The sequence below is a fragment of the Umbelopsis ramanniana genome (assembly GCF_025399195.1).
Source record: "Umbelopsis ramanniana AG unplaced genomic scaffold K450scaffold_10, whole genome shotgun sequence".
Classification (NCBI taxonomy): Eukaryota; Fungi; Mucoromycota; class Umbelopsidomycetes; order Umbelopsidales; family Umbelopsidaceae; genus Umbelopsis; species Umbelopsis ramanniana.
Window position 1 is genome coordinate 14,970 of NW_026252096.1, and position 22,341 is coordinate 37,310.

The following is a 22,341-nucleotide window of genomic DNA, read 5'->3' on the forward strand; positions in this document are numbered from 1 at the left end:
GAAAAAATGGTGGCCGGCTTGTCTTACGCGACGCGACTGAGCTAAATTTTTCGTTTTTCCCTTATTGGCCATTCACACCTTCGCTGCAAAACCTGGCATCGTCGTCCCCACACTTCACTGCTAAACCTGTAGTAAATAGAATTACATACCTTCCGTTGATTGTCAATCATCCAAAATGCAAGACGATTCTCTGTCCAGATACAGACAAGAATGTAAGCCGCCGAGTCACACTTGAAAGCATTGAAGGTCTCTCATTCCAGCCAACTAATGTTCCGTGATAGTGGAACAACTGAGAGCGACGAGGGATCGACTCAAGCGAGAGATTCTTGAAGAAAAAATGATGAACTCGCTCACAGAGTTAGCCTTTGAATTGGATGATGGTACGTCTCTCGCACATCAAACGAATACCGCAGAGCCTGTCTGACACTATTCATCCTACCAGATGCCATGGATGACGATGGCAAAGATGAAAACGCACGGAAGAAGGAGGTGAGTGCGCAAAAGTATCTTACCACCGTAATAATCTTGGTTACTCACATTAAATCTCAGTTAATCCAAAGTATATTAGACAAGGCGTATCGGCATTGCGTGACAGACGCCATTCTTTTGCAGAGAATGACGGGGCGTACGATATTTAGCTTGTCAAATGGTTATGTAGGAATAAGATTGGAAACCTATTACGCAAGTAAGTGACCCAACGTATCGAACATGGATCATGAGCCAAAAACTTAACGGCCGCTGTAATGCAGGTAAATTCCGCGAGCCGTTTTACCTGCTCATTAATCAGGAGACCCGAGACGCTGAACTGCGAATAGCCAAGCACACGATACCACACTTTATCCCATTGCGCGAGTTGGAAAAGAAGTTTTTGAACGTCGATATGGATGTGAGTACCGAACAGTTTCCCGTGCCGTACACTTTACTGTCTTCATACTAAACCAATTGAAACAGTGCCTACTCCATGTATTAGAAGATTTTGTGCAAGCATTCGTGTCACGTAGAGAGCAAATAATGGAGATCACGCAGTATCTAGAGAATACACCAGCAATCAGAGTAACATGCGATGACGCAGCCAAGAGTATTGTCTCTATCATCGCCAATCTTGGAAATGGGTATGTTACCCCTTATACTTCACATTTAATGTCACTCAACTTATTACTAACTAGTCGGCTTATGGATTCTTGTGGTAAATAGCTTAATACGTGTTTCACTACGGTACGAAGACTTGCGATCAGAATTCCCTACCAAAGTTGAGGTTAAGCAAGAAATACGGCAAGTAAGCGCTGATCGTCGTAATCTTGTGATAGAGGAAGAGCGTTTGCTGGACAAAGAGGATTCATTCTATCACTTAAGGCTTACACCTGCCTTTATATCCACATTTGGAGAAGCTTGAGCAGTCAATTATAATGTATACATGGTACCAGCAAAATAAAATTAAAAATCGAAAAAGGGAATGCACAGCATTGATTTAGAAGTATTTAGCGATTATATTTGGCTGTAAAGAAATGGCGTTTCATGGTATGACATGGATGCTACTACAAAGGTAGATTGCTTCTAGATTACATCAAGATATGGGGATTGACAGAATGAACATTGACCATGGGTGGCGTCTTATTCATGTCAACGTCAAGTCGTACCTTGATCTTCTCGAACACTTTAATAACTTGGATTCCATCTGATGAGGGTGAGCTGTCTGCTGTACTGTCAGTCGACCTCTTGTCATTTGGTTTGGCAGAGTCCACGGGGCCACCCTGAGGCAGAGCAGTGTCGCTTTCAGTAGTCATTTCTGAAGTTGTCTCTGAGGTTGTCTTGTCTTCATCCATCGATAGCTTAGACTCCACGGCTTTCACAAGATCATCCTCATCACCACAGTCATCGTCGTCAAAGCGTAATACAGACTTTTCTGGCTGTGTATCGTTCATTTCGATAGCATCAGTTTGCCATGTCAGGATAAGTGTATGATTAGGGAGATCGTACGTAGACTTTTTAAGAGCCATTCTGTCGAGATGAAGGCGCTTTTCTATTCCATACTCAGGTACGAAGATCTCGTACGCAGAATCCAGGACAGCGACTACAGTAGCTTCGCAGTACATTGGCCCATGAAGCTGAGTTTGACGATGGATATACTCTGCCAGATAAAGTTGAATGCTGGCATCCTGGGCATTCTTTGCACCATCCTTCTTGATATTACACTGCTGTGCAATCCTGGCAATTTCCTTTGAATCCAATGGGAATTTCTCGACTAATGCCGGGAGTCTCGTAAGCAACTGATCCGAAAAATACGCTCATCGTACAGAAAACGAGGAATACTTACCATCGTTGAGCGCTGCTTCCAGTTGTCGATGGACAATGACATCCGCATAACGTCGAATGGGGGAGGTGAAATGGGTATACATGGGTACATTCAGGGCATAGTGCACATATTTTGAAATATCAAGTAAGCCAGTGCAGAAGTATTTTGCACGTTGCATAGGTTTGATGGCCAAAATGAGCAGTGTCTCCTTCACTTCCTGACTTTCAATCTCATTGAAAGAGGCTTGCAATGCACCGGCACTGGAGCCATCTAGAACATATCCAAGGTTCTCTGCTTGCATTAAAAACTCCTCCTGCAACAAATACATATAAGTGACCTTTCCATGACCAGCCAAAGCTTTCAATATCAGTACTCGAACATACCAGGCGGCGTTCGATGGGTGGAGCATGTCGACGTAATAATGCTTCATCTGGATATTTGCTTGCTATTTTCTTGGCTACGCTGATATTGGCGCACAACATGAATTCTTCTATAAGTCTATTAGCATCTTTTTGCTCATACAAATGGCAGTCGATAGGCTTTCCTTCGTCGTCCAAATCAAAGTACAATTTGACAGAGTTCATACTCAGAGCTCCATTGTCAAATCTGGCCTTGCGTAAATGTTTCGAAATGCTGAATAGATTCAAAATATCCTTTTCAACCTCTTCGGCCGTATGTCCGTGAATTCTGAGACTACTCGATAAGGGTCTGCCTTCGATTACATCTTGTGCATGTTGATACGCGAGCTTGCCACATGATCTGTCAAACAGGGAAAACATTAGCTATCAAAGGGATATATGATGATGGTAGCCTTGTGCATTACCTGATAATAGTACGTCCAAACCAAGTATCCTGGATGTTGCCAAATTCATCCATTTGCCATATAACTGAGAATGCGAGTCTAACATGAGAATATATGGAATGAGCGCAAGCTTCGAGAGAATGGCAATTTCATTAGGCACATACCTTTCCACACCAGGGTTCAAACTGCAGAGTTGTTCACAAAGCAATGAAGGAAGCATAGGAATTACACGATCTACCAAGTATGTACTTGTTCCACGAGATCGAGCTTCGGTGTCCAATGCACTTCTGCTCTTGATAAAGAACGAAACATCCGCAATATGTACGCCCACTTCATATTGCCCATCTCCTTTATCTATGACGTGAACGGCATCATCCAAATCTAGGGAAAATGCCATGGTATATTTAGCATGTGCGTGGTAAGTAACGTGCAGTGGTCATAATAGTCGGTACGGTACCTTTTGCGGTCTCTGGATCGATACTAAAGATTCTGTGGAATCTCAGATCGCGACGCTTGGTGAACTCCACAGCTGGAATATGCCATGGCGTGGCTGGAAGACATCCCAATGCGGCGTTGGGGAAGTCTTGGTCGTTGATACAATTCTCAGCAAGAAGTGCCTTAGCTTCTGCTGCCAAGTCTCCAACGTTGCCAAGTTCCTGCACTAGTTCACCAAAAGGGTGCTTCTCTGTGATCGGCCATTGTGTAATACGTGCCTTTACGACGAGGTGGACATCAGTTTCATGATAAAATAACAACATCCTTTCAAATGAAACTTTATACACACCACAAACAACTTTTTGGAAAACGTGCTGTCATCGTCGATAAACCCTTTGGGAGCGTGTCGTATACCTATAGCCACGAACGGCAGTCGCTTGTCAGTGGGCTTTATCCAAAACATAGAAGGTTTAGGGCGTGGGCGTTCTTCTTCGTCATCCTTCTTCTTCTTCTTTGGTGCACTTTCTACTTGTCCCGGACGATTCAATGATATCGTGCTTTCGGAAATGAAAACGTTTAGAAAGCAGTGAACGCTGATGACCAATAATGGACTTAGTTTACATACCCAGTCAACATAGGTTCCTGGGATCGATCTAGGATGGCAACCACGATGCCGCAATATTTTGGTTTTTTCCTTTCTTCATCGTCCTCATCATTCGTACAACTCTCATTTTCATTAGGGATGATTTCGATCTCACGCTCATCTTTCGGTGCAAATGGGTTTGGCTGATCCTTCTTCTTGTCAGCGTCTTTCTCATCCTTCGCCTTCTTGACGGCCCATACTTCCTCAACATCTTTAAGTTGTACTGCAACAATGTCTCCTTCTAATGCTCGGTTGCGATTGATTGCTCCGTGTATGTAAATATCATATTCCAGATCGTCGCAGGTTACATAAGCATCCTGTCGGTTTCGTCGATTGATTCGAAGACTGCCTTTATAAAGTGCCTTCGACTCTAGTAATGGAAGTACTTCGCGATGCGGCATAAATTTAGGAAACATTTCACGCCGGTTTCGAGGGTTATAGTCATCGGGGTGGACAGATCTGTGGTGTTTGCCATTCGATCCATCTTTTGGAGGTACGGTCGGAGTGGTTGGTTTTGGCGGAGCAGCAGCTGTAAGGAAATTAAAAGTGTTCAATTAAACGGTGCAACATGGTTGTATTTACAGTTAATGTCTTACTTGCTCTCCAATCATTAGAGTCACTGTTTTGCTTCGCTTTGCTAATTTGATTAGGGTCAAGCTTTGCTTTGGGTACAAATTCACGGTGTATAGCTTTTTTAAACACAGCGTGGTGCTTTGATGATATAGGCTTTTTATCCAAATCCTTGTAGTCAATCTCTTCTATTTCTGATGTTTCCCTGGCGGCATGGCTTGCACCCTTTTTCTTTGTGTGAGTTGATGGCTTTGATGTTCGCGATCCTTTTTTAGCATCCTCTTCTGATCCCCGCACAATCTTAGACTCGCCTACGACATTCACATCTCGTTTATCAGCGTGATTTTGAAAACGCGGTACGGTGGTAGAAGTCTTGCTATCATGCGCTTTCAAGGAAACGGTGGTTTGATCGACACCATCTGCGCTCTCTTTGGGAACACCTGCTGATTGATGCTCCTCATCAACTATAGTATTTGTTTCGGTTGCAGATGTGGAAGCCGTTTTGCGCTCTTTCTTGTGATGTTTAGTCTTGGCCTTGGGTGTGGATGTTTGATGGGGTTGCTGGAAATCGCGTGGTACATCCGATGCAGGCTGCGATATTTTATCTACGTGCTTAGGGTCCTTTGAATCCAATGGCTTCTCCAAATCTCCCTGCTTGTCCGTTGTAGGTTTATCTTGTTTGGGTTTCTTCTTCGAGCGAGGTTTTGTAACTTTGCTGGATTTTGGAACCGTGTCACCAACTATATCTGAGTTGTTGACATTAACAGTAGGGGCTGTGTCACTTTCGTTTATAATTTCACCGTGAATCTTATCGGGTGTACTATTTTCTTTATGACTGGTGGGTTTTTCGCGTTTCGGTTTACGATTCCTCGGGTGGTGCGGTTTAGGTGCCTCAGGAGCAACAGTGGTAGCACTTTCCTCGACGATCTTTAAAAGACAGGAAGCTTAAATGAGCTACTATATCCAACGGTAGGGTCGATAGCCTACACTGCCGTTAGCTTCAGTCAGAAAACTTACCATTTTACTTTCTGTGGACATTCAAGCTTTGGAAAGTCAATTGTCGTAGTCAAGAGGTACTTCCTTTAATTTCTGGGCCATCGTGTGCCAAATTATACTTCGCCAGGTGACGTAGCAAAATTAATTGTCACAGCTGGTGAACTGCGGTTGCATTGATTTCAACCGCCAAAATCACACCAACGCTCTGTAAGGATATGAAGGACTAAGCTTAACTTCAGACTACCTTTTCTTTATTTTGCGTATACCCAATGCACCTTGCTGCATCTCGAGTATCTCTAACATTAGGATTTTATTCTATTTTACAGGAACGGGGTATGTGTACCGCTTCATTGGATGAGCTGAGTCGCAAGAGAATAGCAATGGACGCTGATTAAAAGCAGAGGAAGCTTGGCGGTAAAGGAGGCATACATATGAAATCGCCGATGATGTTCTGCATCTTGTCATCGCCGCCAAGGAGTCAGCTCTACCGGAGTTATGTAGCAATTGATTAAGAAGGTATATCAACTTCTGATATTGCTATTTCTGCTCAAGCATGCATTAGCATATATTTGCGCAATACAACTCATTGTGTCTCCGTGCCTTACCAAAAAATTTGCAAGCAGCGGGGTAATATATTTCTGATGGTTTGCTTCCATGGAGGAAGCTAAGATCCATAACGGTAGCCTTCCGTTTTCTAGCTCCTGTTCATCTACCTTGTTGTTCAACGATGCCAGCTTCGAGGCTGGGAGAGATGGGGTCGATAGGGAAGGCTTTAGCTTCTTGATGCATGGTGTACAAAGAAGAGTCTCCAAGTTTTTCATCACCATTGACTTTGACTCTTCAATGCTCAAAACAGATGACGAGTTTCTATCTTCTTCTGTGATTCTACGTCCTTTTTTGGATTTCAATTTTTTCTCAGCTTTCATTAAGGATTTCGATAGTGCTATGGCAATTCTTAAGTCTTCATCCATGCTTTCCGTCTTTTTACGCTTGGTGTTTTTCTTGAGGGTTGTACTTATAGGTTTAGTAGGAGCCACTGATAGAGACTGAAAATCTTCGTCGTCTGATGTACAAAGTACGAAAGGGTCTTCCTTTGTCTTACTTGCATCCTTGATACTATTTGGTGGGGGGAGTTCGGCGGGTTTGTCTTCCACTAGCGGATTCTGGCGAGTTTGCCGAGAAGATAACCCCCAGTTCGTCCACTGTAGCCTTCTACCGAGTTCTTGGATGCTAACGCCTTTCCCGTTGGCGCAAGATTTCATATGTAGCATTTTACTTCGAAGTGAGAGAGTTCGGTGAGTCCAATCCTCACGACAGCAAGGACAAATGTCGACATTGTATTTCATTGGAATTGCTGTATTTCCGTAAGAATTGTCAATATTGTATCGCTCAGCAGTTATTTTTGACAGTTCGATGACACTTTGCTCAGCAACGATCTCGTCAAGACACCGGTTCGCATGTTGTTCTCGGCGTTGAAAATTATAAGTCAACATGTCCTTGCCACAAAAAATACAAGCTTGAAAATCAAGATGGTCGGCTACAGTGTTTGTATGGAGATGCAGCTTTTCGGCATCCGGGATAGGAGTGGCGTCGACGTCCAAACATTTGTTAGCGTGGTCCAATTTCTGAAGTCGTGTGGTGCCGGCCAAGCTCTTATCGCACATTGGACATTTAGATTCTTCAAAGGCTGGATTGCTCTCTTGCTGGATATTCGTCACTGAACTCGAAGAGACTATATCATTACTATGATCCATCAAGAATTTGCTTTGTTCCTCTGGTGAACCGACGGTGGCTTCCCCGGATAATGTGAGCGATTGGTCATTGCTGTCGACAATGTCCGTGGTATGTGGATAAGATGTGTGGAAAAGTACAGTTTTAGCGACCTTGTTCTTCTTCTTGAGAGTGAGGCTCTTTTTACGCTTTATTTGTAGCTCCACCGACATGACTGATTTGGTTCGGCATCCAGCTAATTTATCTGCTAGAAATGCGAAGGCAAACCTTGGACAAGGTCAAGCTTGAAAATTCTACGTGCGGTATTTCAAAGAATTTCTCGCGTTGAATTTGGGAGCGCTGGGTCCATTGTTTCCAAAACCACGTCGCGCCACTTCATGCCACAAAAAGAATTAACCAACAAACTAAAGCAAAAGAAAACGCTCGACGAAATCGTCAGGTATTCATACCACACAATGGAGAATCACCTCTACAATTGTTTATAAAGCATTACTTTCTTCTTTCTTTTAGCATTATGCGCCATGGTGATTTGAGGTAATGCTTTCTAACAAGCTTTTGGTCCACTTTAACATATCTCGCTAAACAAACGTTGCAGCACGATGACACCCAAAACAGTGAAGAGGCAGTTGGAAAAAAAACTTGTGAGTCAATTGATCCAACAGCTTGCTCTATGGCTGGTTCGAAAGTGACAATTAATGGGTAATTTCATAGAGCCTTGAAGAAAAGATTTTGGATCAATCACCATGGAAAGAAAAGATGAAGGAGCTGATTAATACGGCTCAGGTATGTTCGCTGACAAAAAGGTGTTTGCAATTGGTCGGCATCATTGCTGAGACAGACAAATTCCAGGACATATACGAGCAAGAGCCAGCGGCTCCGAAATCAACCAAGAAGGAAAATGCTAAGCATCCAGCCAGCGAAACTATCTCAAACGCCTCTAACGATGATGAAAAGGCCGGTTCCAAACGAAAAATTAAAGGCAAGAAGTCGTCCGAGATTGTACATAGCGATAGCGAATCGGAGTCGAACGAAACAGATCATGAGAGCATAGATGAAGATGCTCCTCCTACCAAGAAGAGTAGAACTAAAAAGACTGCAACAAAAAAGACCGCAAAGGTAGGTAATTTAGCACGGAATCCAATTTATGTCTCGATTCTCACCACTTTTGCACACCCAGCCTACTGATGGAGAGTCTAAGTCGGAGGAGACCATAAAACGATTGAAGAGCTACATTAACAAGTGTGGTGTACGCAAGATATGGTAAGGGCATTCGTCTGTATTATGTGTTTTTTTGCTCAAGCTAATATGCGCTGTATATAACAGGTCTAAAGAATTGGCCGGTTGCGAGACGGCTAATTCCCAAATTGCAAAGTTGCAGTCAATTTTACGTGACCTCGGCGTTGAAGGTACTGAAAGCTCCCATAATATTTTAAAAGGTTTGAAGCATTCAATTACTCAACACCACTGTGTAGGGCGCCCAACTGTTGAGAAATGCGAAAAGATCAGGTCAGAGAGAGAATTGAAGGCAGAAATAGATAGTCTCTCTCGAGACAATATTTTGGCATCGGAAAAGCGCGCCACCCGATCAGTGGTGCCACCAGTGGACGCAGTTGAAGACACTACTGAAGAAGTAGAGGTAGGTCTATGGGATATCTAAACTACAGCAATAGCCACAGCATATGGATGACAAAGCAATCTATAGGAAGCCAAGAAGAATGATCTGGATTTGACCTTCTTGGGAGATCAAAGCTCGGACAGTGATTAAAAACATATACATACTCCTGCATTTTTAATATCTTATGCCACATACTATGCTTACTCAGAGACAGCGCTATGGTACATATATATTTTTTGAAATGATAGCGACGTAGTATGAACACTACGGCTCATCTCGAAGAGGCTATTTTTGAATACGAAGTGGATGAGCTTCGGTATTGAACACCCATTCATCTAGAGGGAGAACATTGGAATCATCAAATAATAAATACAAATATTTCAAAGTTTCTGCAAAGAAGAAGCTAGGGGTGCGAGATTGATTAGCAACGTCTACGGATACAATAATCTTTAAATGTGCGATTACCAACCTTTCTTGTCTATCGTCCCATTCTGGGGATATGGAGTCCACGTAACGTATACCAGTGTAGCCAGAGTTTGCGCGACAGTGCAGTTGGATGGACTCGAAGATCTTCCATCCCATGTCTCTGTACTTTTCATCCTTTGTGTAGCGATAAAAGTAGAAAATGGATTCCAAGGTTTCTACAAGCAAATGCATAATTCGTTTTTTGCTCATGAGAATCAGGATCCCTGAAGTATACTTACCTGGGCGCAAAATGTAGCTGTCAACTACCGGGAATACACCATATTTGTCCGCCAATTCTATTGTTCTGTCAGATTTTGGAACAGGGAACTCGCCCGTTTTAGGATCCACCCAACCGAAAATCTCAGGAGCAATACCCGTCTTGGTGCTCGTCCAGGCCAATACACAGCTTTCCAATAGCTCAGAAGCTATGCCAACAATATCGTGCAGCTCCGGGATGGTATCAGCAGCTAACAAAAAGGTGCCGGGTACAAAGCATGCTAATTCGTCCATTACGTGTCTCTTCTTATCACCATTCAGTTCGGCCAGAAGTTTAATATCAGGGTGATCTTTGGGGCTTACAATCATATGCTCTATAGTACTGCGAACGGTATCAACGAACATGCGTCTCTTCTGATCGTCGCGATACCCAGAGTACACATAAGATTTTGCTAGATACTAAGGAGGAAATATGAATATGACATGCTGCTCAGTTTGCCTGAATAGTCATCTTACTAACCTCGTAAAAACTATCTCCCATACCTCCCCATGAAATGGCAGCTACAAAATTGATTCCGAAACTTTGAGTGTGTGGTTAGAAATCCAAACCAGAATAGAACTCAAAAGCTTACTTGATTCAAAACGGCCGGTTTCTGGGTCTATGAACATTGGGTATAAACCTTTTTTCTCAGGTTTGATTTGTGTATCAAAAAAATCAATGACTTTTTGACCCTACCATCGAAGAACCATGCTCATTAACAACTACGTCAATCATCCAAGTTTGAAGAATTAATTCTCTTACCGCTTCACGATACTTTTGGTCCCCTGTGATATCAGAAAGGCGAAAGAGCTCTAGTTGAACAGTGCCAATTTCGGCCAGAACCGAAGGTCCGCCCGTAAGGGGAGTGCCTGTAGTGATGTCGATATATTGGTAAGGAATCCCAGTTGAGGAGTTGAAAGCTGGTAGCAGCCTGTCGGCCAGTGCGACAGCACGGTCGACAAATACGGGATTGTAACTAAGATCGTATGCGGAGAGCAGACCGCCAACATAACGGATAATTGTTTCGAAAAGTTGAACGTGAGAAGAGGTCGGAGGATGAGCCCAATCAATGCTGGCTACAAAGTCGGTAGCTTCGGCAAAATCTTCACTCAAGCCCATTATATAGAGTGTATCTAAAGCGTCTACAATGGTGGCTGAGATATTATGTTTTAGCGTCTTTAACCCCTTATCTTTGATCGACCTTGAGAGTCGTAGCAGAGATAATCCTTACCTCCCCATCCATTTCTAACGAATAGAACAAATATAAAACATTACAAGTCACTCTCTTAAAAGCTTGCTCTCATTAGCGCGAAAAAAATACCTTGGGTTACTGTAGCTATTGCTCACTGGGCGATTTTCGTCATAGCCCCAACTGTACTTTTTGTAACCTTCCCACGCAAAAACGAATGCTTCCTTCACGGCGTTCTGCTTGTCTTTTGTGGATAGAGTCTTCGAATCTGATCCAAAAACTTGTTCGTGTTGGCTTTGGTATAGACTTGCAGGGTCGAGCTTTGTGACGTTTATAAAATCAATATGAACTGACGCTTTCATTTCCTCCGGAGCTGCCGGTTCCTGGTAGAAAAGACCGGCATGAGCGTCAGCATAAGCGATTGTCACCAAGCTCAGGGACGCTGCAAGTATGGGAAGTTTTCCGTGAAATATCATCCTCTATGCAGCGTATCTCCGTGAGTTAAGAGACAAAGTAGTAAGGATTCAAAAGTGAGTTCAGGGAAAAACGCAAGCAGGACGCAGTCACAAGGGGGCATGATCAGACCCCCTCCCATTTTGGTATAACCACCATTTCACTTCCTCAGGCAAAGATTGTTCGGTAAGGGTATGATTATTGATTTTCTAAGATATCTTTTCTACATTTACACTATTCATTGTCTTTCTCCTCAGCTTCATCCAAAATCTCCAATCTTCTTAAGATATGCCATTGTAAATCCTTATTTGTCCAATATGAGAAGTGAGCTCGGAAACCTACTATATACTCATTCGTGAGCATATCCATAAAGCTTTCTGGTTGGAGAACAAAGTCCATTCTTCTTGGCAAATCCTCAGATTCATCTTCCGAATGCTTGTGGTGGTCGCCTTCTTGAGGAACAGTTGCATCTTTTGTGATGGACTCGCTACTTTGGCGAGGTTCCATAATCTTTGCACCTGGTTCGTGAAGTTCCTTACTGAGATCGTCCATGATATTGTTGCTGTTCCTACTTATTTCACTCTTGGCACCGTCATGGCTTTTAACGCTGCTTGTATCGTCGTTGATTGTTACGTTAGGCCCCTTCCTCATGTTGGACAAGAACTCTTGCTGAGCAGTGGGAGATAAAGGTGAGTCAAAGTCTTGAGAGAGCTGATTTAAAATATGTTGTGAGCTTTTGTGAGCAGACTTTGCCCACCTTAGACTATCCACTCGCATTCCATCATTTCCAAGTACATCGACAGTATGCTGAGTTGATTCGGAGGACTTTGGAATTGAGAAATAATCGTTTTTCTCTGGGATCACGGCAGCCGTAACCACGCCGGACGTGAGAATACCATTTTTGTTGAAACGAGAACCCATACGTCTTGGTTTAAGTGGTCCGGTAAAGTCATACTTTCCAGATAGAACACCACCAGCCCATTTTGTGCTCGCTTCTTCATCAAAGACATCTTCGTCGTTGTCGGTGCAATCGATTACTCTTGGTCCTCCTTCAAATCCATCAAAAGTGGTCAAGTCTCCATGATGTGCGCGAGCGGAAGAGCCATTGTTATCCTCCTCCTCTCCATTAACTTCGCCGTTGCTTCCATCGACATCTCGCGACTGCTTGTTACTATCTTCATGTGAATGCTGACCTCCAAAATACTCAGTGATCCATTTCCAGTAACCTGTCGTTTGATGATTTTGAGTGACCGCCTCGTCGGAAGCTTCCAAGAGCTGCTTGGTAGATTGCGCCGGGTCAACTGATTCGCCCGTTGAAGAAAACGAAAATCGAGAAAACATGGATAATAGACTGGATCCGGGAAACGAGGGCAGAGATGGCAGTGAGAAGTTGGGACCAATAGGAATGCTACGTTCAATCAGAACAGCTGCTTCGTCTGTGTACTTCTCACTCAGTAATGGTTCGAATCGGTATGCCAGAGGGTCGAATGGGTGGAAAATGTTTTCAAAAATAATGGAATCATCTGGTCGATAAAGAAGTGGGTTTTGATTGCGAAATACCAGAATGGCTCCAACTGGGGATCCCAGTGCAAAGAAATAGTCCGGCTTGAAGTCCAGTTTGGGGTATACGATATCAAGCTTGGCATAATCTTCCCTTTCCTTATCGTTGGCAGGTGTCCTCTGATGGGATAGAATGTCCCACGTGATGATTCCTCCTAGCCTATGACACAAGACATTAAGTCATCATTAGAGACGATATACTTTAGAGAGCCTCTCCAGTAAATAAATCACTTACGAGTATCCATAAATCGCAATTTTTCCATTGAAATCAGGGTATTTCGACATGAAATTGTGATATGACGTATTAAACAAATTCGTCACATTATCAGTAATGTATTGTCCGCGGCTTTTGGAAAAGTAATAAAGAACGTCCGCCAAGTAATCATTTTCAATCAGTCGAATAGTAGGTATAGACTTGAGAGTAATTTTGTTGATATCTGGATCCGTTTGATCATGAAGATGTTTGTGCCATTCAATTGGGATCAATTCGATCCTAACGTTGTGGTCTGGCACTTTGGCTTGGAGAACTTGTCTTGTTGTTTCTCGTAATTCCTCCACTATTACAAAATACTGTTAAGAAGGGTTGCTATCAAGCCAATCCTTCTGACGAAAAACTTACTGTGTTCATAAAAATGGCCATATTGCTCTGTTTGCTGACCGATTCCCTTTGGTAAGAACAATGACTTAGTTTAACAGCACACGGCCGTGAAAGATTGAATGTTAAAGCCCATATACTTACGTGAATCACAAAAACGAGGTGGTTTACAGGTATATCTTGGTATCGCTCCTCTATATTTTGCTCTTTCTGTACCGGCGGAAGCTCTTCTTCAACTTTGAACGTAACAAGTTAGTCCTCCCATATGACTGAATTTTCAAACTAGGATACCTCAGCTTCGTTTAAAAAATGCTTACCAGGAAGAACGGGAGACACTGAAGGTGATTCCAAGTAAGTGGTTTCGAGGAACATTATGAGTTGGGGAGATCGACAAGGAGCGAAAACACTGGTGGCGAAACGTGCAGCTATCAAAAAGACATTAGAAGATATCACGTGTCACAAGGAACAAAGAAAATGATAGAAGACTTTAGCAGAATAACCAGAGCAACAAAACATACACTTTCAAGTAATTTACATACTCTCTCTCATATCCTTCACATTATGGTGTTTTTGATCTACTTTCCTGCCTACAGAATGGCCAGAGAACGACTCGCTTGCCGAGTGTCCCAAAATGATGTCATATAGGCAAACACATTTTGCTGCAGTGTGATCAGGTTGCTCCGCCAGCCAATTACGAGTCTACAAATTTGGGTAAAAAGCAAAATCAGCGCTGGAGAGTTTTTTATTATTATTATTTCGTACATATCGCTTCCATAAGTTTTCAAATCCTACCTGGGCTTACTTATGACAGCTCTGAGCCGGACTTGGGCTTCACCTTTAAGCTCACCACAAATTGAACCCCTTCAAAATTATAACAATGCCTCGCGCAGCAAATCGCCAGATGATAACTACTCACTTGATTCATCTCCACAATCGCCTTCCTACAGAATAGCGGGATTAAAGCAGACACGCGCTGCTAGCGAACTATCCAGCGAGCAGTATAGTCAACCGCAAACAGCACTGTTTCAGCTTTTGCAGCGAAATAAAACACGCGAGCAACCGGTAGGATCTGACGATGAGTCAGAATCACGACGGCGATCGTCCGCGTTCGGAATGGGTTTATTCCGAGGTCTACCTCAAGAAGAAAGGCAGGAACAACTGAAAGCTGAAGCAGATTTTGCGTTCGAGTGTCCTGTCTGTGGAAATGAAGAAGTGCAATTTTGGAGCAGAGGAAGAACCGCTGGACAAGCGTAAGTGTAATATGTGACCATGCTGCAAAGTCAGTGAAATACTTTGTCCTGACGCGTTCCCAATTTTAGTGAGTGCCAAAGCCGTACGTGCGGACATCGATGGATGTGGAAGCCGACGACCAAAATGGTCAAAGAAGGGACAACATTTGAACCAAATATGCCGCTTCCTCCAAAGCAATCTATCGCTCCTGCTCCCAAACGTAGGAAGCTGAAAGATAACTCGTCTGACATGCCACCTCCAAGCTACTCACACGGGATGTATGATCGACGCGACCCTTACTCATCTTACTATTCAAAGGCACCACGTCGCATTCCACCCGAGCTTTCATACGAAAATCCCATGAATCCATATGGCAATCCCTCGAACACTGCTCCTGATTATGAGCCTAACCGAGACACTGAATTCTATGAAAATTATGAAAGGTTATTTGCAAATCGAGCGCCAGATATGGACCCAAACTCTGGCAGACCCATGCCGTTTTCATCCACCAAATATTCTGAGCCTTCCGAACGACCAAAACCGCAAGCACCAGGAGAAGATTTTCCTATCGATGAAGAGGATGAAATATACCAATCAGAGCTTTTAGAATTGGAATTACGAAGGCGTGAAATTGAAGCCAGACGTGAAGCGCATCGAGCAAGAAAATCTCAGTTACTGCTTCAACAACGACGGGAGCAATTGCGCGAACAAAACATGCAGCGCCAACGTCAAAGTCAAAACCCGGTTGTCCAGTCTGATGACAACACCTCATTGTCAATGCGCTCGCCGAGTGAACTGGTCGCCGATGAAAATCAAGAATCTGCTGCTCAACGTGCAGAGATGGCATCAACCGGACAATCTGAACCTGCCAGTAATCAAACAGCACCTCCCAAACCTACAAAAGCACAAAAGATACCACGGCGTGAAGACAACCAATCTGCATCAGACGGATACATGTTCAGTGATGAAGAAGAGGATGCTCCAAATGTTCGCAATGGAAAATTGCCAATGAAGGAAATTAAAACGGTCAAGCCAATTGTTCAAGTCGAGGACACGCTCGCTGCAGAAGATGAAGGAGCTGTTCCTAGATTTGCTCAGGATGCAACGATGTCAGATGAAGATAGGATGATAAATGAAGCATACGGCTATTACTTTAGTGATGAGGAAGATGATACTGCTTTGGTAGCAATTGGGTCCGGCATTCGCAAGCAGCCCGTTTGGCACAAGGTCTCCGATACAGAACCCGTAGAAGACGACGAAAATGCAATGTCATCCGACAGCGAAGGCGTACAACACGATGATGGGCAGGTGGAGTCTGAACAGAGATCTATCGACGAAACAAAACTAGCACCAAAGAAAAGAGGTCGAAAGCCTAATCCGAACAAGGTACCAAAGACTTCAAGAGACCCCAACGAACCACCAAAGAAGAGAGGCAGAAAGCCCAATCCAAATAAGAAAACTGTGAAGACGAAGAAGCCCATGAATGGCTTCAATCCCTACTTGTTATTTAATAGGGATATGAGAAAAAAACTTGCTGAAGAACACAAGGGAAAATCCAATGGCGAAATCAGTCGTTTGATTTCAGAAGCTTGGAAAAGTATCACACCGGTATGTTCGGCATTGATACAATGTAATATGGTATCATATCAACAAGTAGTCATAACCGAATGTTCGTTTTTTTTTAGGAGGAGAAGCAGAAATATTTTGACGAAACAAATGAGAGAAGAAAGGAGCTTGGGCTACGGGCATGTGAACAAAGGGACAAAAATGAACTAAGGGCTATCCCGAATCCATTTGTTTTGTTCAATATAGAACAGCGACCTCAGCTTCATCAAGATCACCCAGGACTGTCTCTGATCGAAATGAACGGGCTAGTCACTGAACGATGGAAAGCCCTCACCGAGGTAAGTTACAGCTTGGCATGTATATTCCAATCTGTTTCAGCAGTTTGTTAAGACGAACATCTTCAATTACTTAGAAGGAGAAGCAAATATATTATAAGAGATTCGAAGACTACAAGAAGGAGTTGCTCAAATCCCACCCAGGCTTTAGGCGAAGGCGAAGATCAGGAAAGGATAAACAAGAGCAGTAGAGCTTAGTTCTACTCCATGGTGGATTGGAGAGTTTTATTGGTGCTGGGAGACTTATTCTCATTGTAAATACGTAGTGTCTCAGCCAATAGAACAATGAAAATACCATTTACTTTGGATGCCCAGTCAGAAAAATAAACGAAGTATGGTCATCAGGAACCCAAAACAGGTGTGAGCACAGGCAATGTGACTGCAACACCAAACATGGTTACAGTTACATCATTGACGATCATTCAGCGTGTCGCTTCACACTTCTATCGTTTACATTAAACATGAGCAACTTTCCCAATTACTACTTGATTCTAGAGATACCCGAGTCTGCCACAACAGAAGATATTCGTGAAGGTATATATATTTAAGATCACACATCAATCTTTTCCTACAATGAGCGTGATTTCTCTAATTCTCCATTCACAGCGTATAAGAAGCAAGCGCTACTAACCCACCCTGATCGACTTCCTGAAAATGCCACCTCACAGCAAAGAAGAGCAGCTACGGAGCGCTTTCAACTAGTGGCTGATGCGTATCATGTATTGGTGGACCGCACCCGTCGAAGACAGTACGACGAAGCCCGCTCAGCTCACCGAGCATCAGCGGAGCAAGAAGCATTTATGGAAAATCACGAGCGAACGAATGCACACGACGTATTCGGTGGTGTTTTTGAGGAACTCTTGCGAGCGGAAGTCGATCACCCTACCGTGATATGGCAAATTCTTGGCGCAGGTGCTGGAGCAGTCCTTGGTTTCATCTTGGCGAATTTTGGAGGCGCTGTGGCGGTAAGGCCCAATGATGAAATGTTTGAATTCCACGAATTTCAGGATAGTTTATTGAAGCAAATTGTTCATTTACAAAGGGTGGTGTTGCTGGAAGGTATCTTGGCAGAGTTCGTGACCGCAAGGGTGAGATATGACCGTCCTTTTCTTCAGTTTATATGGAAGGTTACTAACCCCAGTGTAATAGGCGTTTCTGTTTATACCGCCTTTGAGCGACTCACTGGCTCACAAAGACGAGAGATCTTGACGGCACTCCTCACACGCTTTGTGACACATCTATCGACTGGTGGAGGAGCCAGCTCATCTATGAAATTTTAATATGTGAATGACAAGCATTTACTACGCAAAATGCAAATTTGAAAATACAAAATATGTATGTATATGATGAACCTTTAAATAAAGATATTATTACGGATTGCAGGTCAAAATCAGAGCAGATTGGAGGGATTGTGTACTACATGACCGTGATATAATGTATCAGCGCCTGTCGTATTTGTTATTGAGTACCTCTAATGGGTCTGTTTGCGCGCAAGAGCAGTCCTAGATTGTAGAAATGTCTTGACCACTTGATAGAGTGACTTCGTTAACTGAAGAATATTTCCCTGTTATGCATCAACATGATCATGCTTTGAAACTTTTTATTCTCATCATGCTGACAAGTGCTACAGCACTGTAATCTAAGTTGCAACATATGTTTGCAAGGCAAATTACAAAGTATGTTGTGTTTGGATATGAGGCTAGCTTATGTTATGTAACCGGTATATCTTAAAGTAAGAACTTTCCAGCCTCTTCACGGCTGAAAGAGTGGGGCAACAAATCGTTCAATGTAACAAGCTTGTATTCTCGGTTGGGGGTGATCATGTAAACGGGAAGATCTTTAGGACCAAATTCTGAGATGAATTGGCTATAACGCATATTAGCAGGATCAACTTTATAATTTAATAGCATCATGAATCTCATTCTTACCGACATATACCGCAGGGGGAAACAGGTACTACTTGATCGGTAGAAACGCCCAAGGCAATGAACTTGCTGTGACCTTCGCTCTGATGAATTTGGAAGGTTAAAGTCAATGTTTTAATGTAGCGACGAAATAGATCTTGAGATACTTTACCAATGCTTTCACATATGCTGTTCTCTCAGCACAGATAGCAGCGCCTGACAAGAAAAGATGTGGGAGAAAAATTATCAGAACAAGAACTGTGGAGGATCAAACATTCTCCACTGATAAGTCCCTCCAGCTGAAATTGGAATACTTACCATAAGAAGCATTCTCTACGTTGCAACCTACATCCAAATGTTAGCAAAAGATATGGATTTGGAGTTCTTTGTCTGAACAGGAACAGTTACCTTTGATCCAGACGCCATCCTCAGTCAAAAGGGCAGCACCGACCCGAAATTTAGAGTAAGGGGAGTAAGAGTTATCGCGGGCTAGATATGTGGCTCAAAATCAGAAGTGGAAAAAAAAGCGAATGTAAACAGTTTGCAAGAGCAATTTACCTTCCAAGCTCAAATCGATAAGCTTCTCTTGTTCCTCAGTGGTCAATGCTCTAATGGTGGACATCTTGTATCAGCAGTCCAGTTACTCACGGTCGTCCATTTCACTCTAATTTTTTTTTAATCAGTCACGCGAGCTTATCCATTCAGGAACCGAAATTTTTTGAATCACCTTCTACTCGGATGTCCTTTAGCCGGAGCAGACAAAGAATGCTACCGTACACGCTTTCTGAATATTATAGATACAATAGCATACAAAATTTTCGTCTGTTTACATTCTATAAGTCACCATCACTGGAAAAGGAACGCATCATTCTTACTTTTTCATACCTGCTTTTTAATTGACCCTCGACTGAATTTCTCTTTCTCTCACTCATTAAGCATACGTTGAAAATAGAATGGAGGGCAAAAAATCGATAATTGGAGTCATTTTGACCAACAACAAGAAGAATTCCTCAAAACAAGTCGAAGCTGATTATTCTACAAGAACAGGGACTGTTGTTAACAATGAGATACAATCGGACGCTACTGCTAAATCTTTGGTTCGCAAATTGGACATTCGGTAAGCAAGGCATTGAAGCATGACGGTAGCGTTTAGATTGTTGCTCACATTAAACTAGTATCATTCCCTGCTTATCTGCGTTATACTGCTTTGCTTATCTTGGTAATCCTTTGCCTCATTGATCTTGTTCAACGGACTCATCACTAATATGTAACACTTATAGCACGAGGAAATATAGGAAATGCACACTTGACAACATTCGACAAAGATTTACATCTTAGCGAAGCTGAATATCACATATCACTCACCACGTTTTATCTTGGTTATCTTTTATTTCAGCTTCCATTTTCTCTATTGATGAAATGGTAAGTAAATGTACACGTTCTGGTCGATATATTTAGCTGTGTACTCACACTTCTCAGTTTCAGACCATCTTATATATTAGCGGGTACTATGGTCATATTTGGAGTCTTCTCATTGTCTGTTGCAGGAGCAACGGACGCCACATCTTTGATTGTGTAAGTACGATGATTCATCTGGATTTCTAAAACTTTGCATATATGTTAAAGATTGAATATGCAGATTGCGATTTTTCTTGGGAGTCTTTGAGGCTGGAATTGGCCCAGGAGTTCCCCTCTATCTATCATTTTGGTACGAACGCGACGAGATGGCAAAAAGGGTAAGCTCTATACAACATGTCTACCATATCGCCTTTTGTGGGTACTAACATGCTTAGAATGTAATAGGTCTCGGCTTATTTTTCGTTTTCTACAATCGCTGGAGCTTTGGGTGGTCTCGTGGCTTACGCTACATTTACAACTTTACAACACACCCTTGGTCTAAAATCATGGCAATGGTTATTCATCATTGAAGGAGTACCTACCATTTTAATGGGTCTGCTTAGCTTCTTCATTCTCCCCGACTAGTAAGTGTTGCCATCCGGCTCGATGACAAGCAGTTCACTATAGCCATAATGACAAGTCAAATTTAAAGTCCAGCATCAGCAAGTCCAAAATGGCTTACTGAGGATGAGAAAGCTCTTGCTATTGACCGAATGCAAGGGAATATAAGTCGTCGAGACGAAGGGTTTGATATTAAACAATTCAAGGACGCTATCGTTGATTACAAAAACTGGATGACAGGTAGCGTTTTGTCCCTAGTGAAGATATATCAAGTTACAGCCTTTCCTAACTATTTGCGCAACTAACCATTTACCAGCCCTGATTTCACTTGGTCTACATGTCCCGCTGACAAGTTTCCTATTTTTCTTGCCAACGTTCATCCAATCTATGGGCTTTTCAACCATGACATCACAACTTATGACCATTCCACCTTACTTGGCAGCCTTCGTAGCCATACTGGTAGGCCATTTGAATACCTCTTCATAATTTTCCGTATACACTGACTGGGTTTCTTTTAGATCGCATCAAGCAGTGCCGACAGAACAATGCAGCGTGGATTGCATATCTTTGTCTTGAGTGGCATTGCAGCGTTCGGTTATGTCCTTGCATTTATTCCATCTATTTGGGGCAAATACATAGGAATAGTCTTGACTGGCATGGGTGTATATGGAGCTCTGCCGATAGTGAGTAGACAGGTTTTCTTTGCTTGCTTATATCACAATAGAGATACTGATGCTGTTTGAAAAGCTGATGGCATGGACTGCAGATAATCAATATGGACACACAAAACGAGCAACTGGATTGGCTTTAACCAACATGATAGGACAGGTGAGATAGCTAACAACATGGCTGTATCATTCTACAAAGCTATATTAACTTTTGAATATCCAACCTGTAATTCGGTAATGGTTTAGAGCTTCAGTATGCTAGGGACCCAGGTTTGTTACAAGTTGTCCGCGTGAGATATGCTGGCATTTCCCATGCATACACTAATATTCCACACTTAGATATATCACAAGGATGATGCTCCAGATTATGCTAAAGGCCATCTCATATGCTTCACGTTTACCTTGATTGCCGGCGCAGCAGCATTAACACTACGAACTTTGCTACAGCGAGCAAACAACTCTGCTGACGATCAAGTCTACGACGAAGACGAGGATGCAAAGGACTTCGATCGACCCAAATACATTATCTAACCATATACTAAAACGCTTACTGATTCATCGCTCGAGTACACATTTTCGTTGGGCGCAGAATTGCAGGACCAATCACTTAACCTAAAACATTTCAAATCTATACCTTTATTCATCAAAATGTCTGGCTGAGTCTGCTCTGATTCCCAAACCTTATTATACCTCCTTCACTCCGATGGCTGGAAAATGATGGTGGTCAGAAAAAAGAGGCTGTTGACCTTGAAAGGAACATTAAAGTTCTAAAGACTGTACTTCTTCTGCACAAATTACGTTAGCACCGAGTAAATGAGTAATCCCAGAGACCCCTTACCCATGGTGATATGTAACACTGAGAAAAGGGACTGAAATAACCTAGCACTTTACAGACTATACATGCAAATCAACTCCCAAGGGTTCTTGAACATTTTGTCTTCAGCCCGGAGCAATCCGTTGGGAGGCATATGTTTACCATGTTGGGCGTTGCCACATTTCCATGTTTCACCCCCACTTTCGTAGAGTTAAGTCATTCGCTAAACAGGCCAGGCCACGGAAAAAGTTGTATCCTCAAT

The 22,341-nt window shown here is 42.8% G+C and overlaps 10 protein-coding genes across 10 annotated transcripts; 5 read left to right on the plus strand and 5 right to left on the minus strand.

Annotated features, from left to right (window-relative positions):
• Nucleotides 1–27: 27 nt before the first annotated feature.
• K450DRAFT_227886 (uncharacterized protein) lies at nucleotides 28–1,465 on the plus strand. The gene is made up of 6 exons (XM_051586817.1): nucleotides 28–212; nucleotides 282–489; nucleotides 550–685; nucleotides 750–886; nucleotides 952–1,112; nucleotides 1,195–1,465. The coding sequence occupies exons 2-6, from the start codon at nucleotides 448–450 to the stop codon at nucleotides 1,391–1,393; spliced, it is 675 nt and encodes a 224-aa protein (XP_051447207.1). The 5' UTR covers nucleotides 28–212; nucleotides 282–447; the 3' UTR covers nucleotides 1,394–1,465.
• A 1-nt stretch (nucleotide 1,466) lies between these two features.
• Nucleotides 1,467–4,926, minus strand: K450DRAFT_227890 (uncharacterized protein). The gene is made up of 9 exons (XM_051586818.1): nucleotides 4,774–4,926; nucleotides 4,156–4,702; nucleotides 3,880–4,087; nucleotides 3,553–3,808; nucleotides 3,260–3,476; nucleotides 3,117–3,194; nucleotides 2,677–3,052; nucleotides 2,315–2,606; nucleotides 1,467–2,242 (listed from the first exon to the last, which is right to left on the minus strand). Exons 2-9 carry the CDS (start codon nucleotides 4,587–4,589, stop codon nucleotides 1,560–1,562), a joined length of 2,544 nt encoding a protein of 847 aa, XP_051447208.1. The 5' UTR covers nucleotides 4,590–4,702; nucleotides 4,774–4,926; the 3' UTR covers nucleotides 1,467–1,559.
• A 1,027-nt stretch (nucleotides 4,927–5,953) lies between these two features.
• On the minus strand, nucleotides 5,954–8,004 carry K450DRAFT_227893 (uncharacterized protein). The gene is made up of 2 exons (XM_051586819.1): nucleotides 6,345–8,004; nucleotides 5,954–6,282 (listed from the first exon to the last, which is right to left on the minus strand). Exons 1-2 carry the CDS (start codon nucleotides 7,680–7,682, stop codon nucleotides 6,277–6,279), a joined length of 1,344 nt encoding a protein of 447 aa, XP_051447209.1. The 5' UTR covers nucleotides 7,683–8,004; the 3' UTR covers nucleotides 5,954–6,276.
• Nucleotides 7,782–9,144, plus strand: K450DRAFT_227897 (uncharacterized protein). Its single transcript, XM_051586820.1, has 7 exons — nucleotides 7,782–8,004; nucleotides 8,066–8,111; nucleotides 8,182–8,253; nucleotides 8,320–8,586; nucleotides 8,648–8,730; nucleotides 8,794–8,876; nucleotides 8,943–9,144. The coding sequence occupies exons 1-7, from the start codon at nucleotides 7,985–7,987 to the stop codon at nucleotides 9,125–9,127; spliced, it is 756 nt and encodes a 251-aa protein (XP_051447210.1). The 5' UTR covers nucleotides 7,782–7,984; the 3' UTR covers nucleotides 9,128–9,144.
• Nucleotide 9,145: 1 nt separating this feature from the next.
• On the minus strand, nucleotides 9,146–11,507 carry K450DRAFT_227899 (uncharacterized protein). Its single transcript, XM_051586821.1, has 8 exons — nucleotides 11,128–11,507; nucleotides 11,038–11,051; nucleotides 10,569–10,960; nucleotides 10,399–10,498; nucleotides 10,287–10,327; nucleotides 9,790–10,225; nucleotides 9,555–9,726; nucleotides 9,146–9,488 (listed from the first exon to the last, which is right to left on the minus strand). The coding sequence occupies exons 1-8, from the start codon at nucleotides 11,469–11,471 to the stop codon at nucleotides 9,371–9,373; spliced, it is 1,617 nt and encodes a 538-aa protein (XP_051447211.1). The 5' UTR covers nucleotides 11,472–11,507; the 3' UTR covers nucleotides 9,146–9,370.
• Nucleotides 11,508–11,614: 107 nt separating this feature from the next.
• On the minus strand, nucleotides 11,615–14,145 carry K450DRAFT_227905 (uncharacterized protein). The gene is made up of 5 exons (XM_051586822.1): nucleotides 13,921–14,145; nucleotides 13,748–13,839; nucleotides 13,628–13,673; nucleotides 13,244–13,565; nucleotides 11,615–13,168 (listed from the first exon to the last, which is right to left on the minus strand). The coding sequence occupies exons 1-5, from the start codon at nucleotides 13,973–13,975 to the stop codon at nucleotides 11,683–11,685; spliced, it is 2,001 nt and encodes a 666-aa protein (XP_051447212.1). The 5' UTR covers nucleotides 13,976–14,145; the 3' UTR covers nucleotides 11,615–11,682.
• Nucleotides 14,146–14,369: 224 nt separating this feature from the next.
• On the plus strand, nucleotides 14,370–17,106 carry K450DRAFT_227910 (uncharacterized protein). The gene is made up of 4 exons (XM_051586823.1): nucleotides 14,370–14,853; nucleotides 14,923–16,441; nucleotides 16,519–16,737; nucleotides 16,812–17,106. Exons 1-4 carry the CDS (start codon nucleotides 14,408–14,410, stop codon nucleotides 16,923–16,925), a joined length of 2,298 nt encoding a protein of 765 aa, XP_051447213.1. The 5' UTR covers nucleotides 14,370–14,407; the 3' UTR covers nucleotides 16,926–17,106.
• An 82-nt stretch (nucleotides 17,107–17,188) lies between these two features.
• Nucleotides 17,189–18,124, plus strand: K450DRAFT_227915 (uncharacterized protein). Its single transcript, XM_051586824.1, has 4 exons — nucleotides 17,189–17,268; nucleotides 17,341–17,699; nucleotides 17,777–17,822; nucleotides 17,884–18,124. Exons 1-4 carry the CDS (start codon nucleotides 17,196–17,198, stop codon nucleotides 18,012–18,014), a joined length of 609 nt encoding a protein of 202 aa, XP_051447214.1. The 5' UTR covers nucleotides 17,189–17,195; the 3' UTR covers nucleotides 18,015–18,124.
• Nucleotides 18,125–18,291: 167 nt separating this feature from the next.
• On the minus strand, nucleotides 18,292–19,276 carry K450DRAFT_227917 (uncharacterized protein). Its single transcript, XM_051586825.1, has 6 exons — nucleotides 19,197–19,276; nucleotides 19,047–19,127; nucleotides 18,957–18,983; nucleotides 18,811–18,854; nucleotides 18,663–18,742; nucleotides 18,292–18,600 (listed from the first exon to the last, which is right to left on the minus strand). The coding sequence occupies exons 1-6, from the start codon at nucleotides 19,258–19,260 to the stop codon at nucleotides 18,462–18,464; spliced, it is 435 nt and encodes a 144-aa protein (XP_051447215.1). The 5' UTR covers nucleotides 19,261–19,276; the 3' UTR covers nucleotides 18,292–18,461.
• Nucleotides 19,277–19,591: 315 nt separating this feature from the next.
• K450DRAFT_297940 (uncharacterized protein) lies at nucleotides 19,592–21,877 on the plus strand (the record flags this gene model as incomplete). Its single annotated transcript, XM_051593677.1, has 12 exons — nucleotides 19,592–19,755; nucleotides 19,814–19,857; nucleotides 19,919–20,060; nucleotides 20,118–20,213; nucleotides 20,278–20,374; nucleotides 20,442–20,620; nucleotides 20,689–20,837; nucleotides 20,914–21,056; nucleotides 21,116–21,280; nucleotides 21,324–21,425; nucleotides 21,512–21,535; nucleotides 21,605–21,877. The coding sequence occupies 12 exons, from the start codon at nucleotides 19,592–19,594 to the stop codon at nucleotides 21,794–21,796; spliced, it is 1,497 nt and encodes a 498-aa protein (XP_051447216.1). The 3' UTR covers nucleotides 21,797–21,877.
• Between the last annotated feature and the right edge of the window lie 464 nt (nucleotides 21,878–22,341).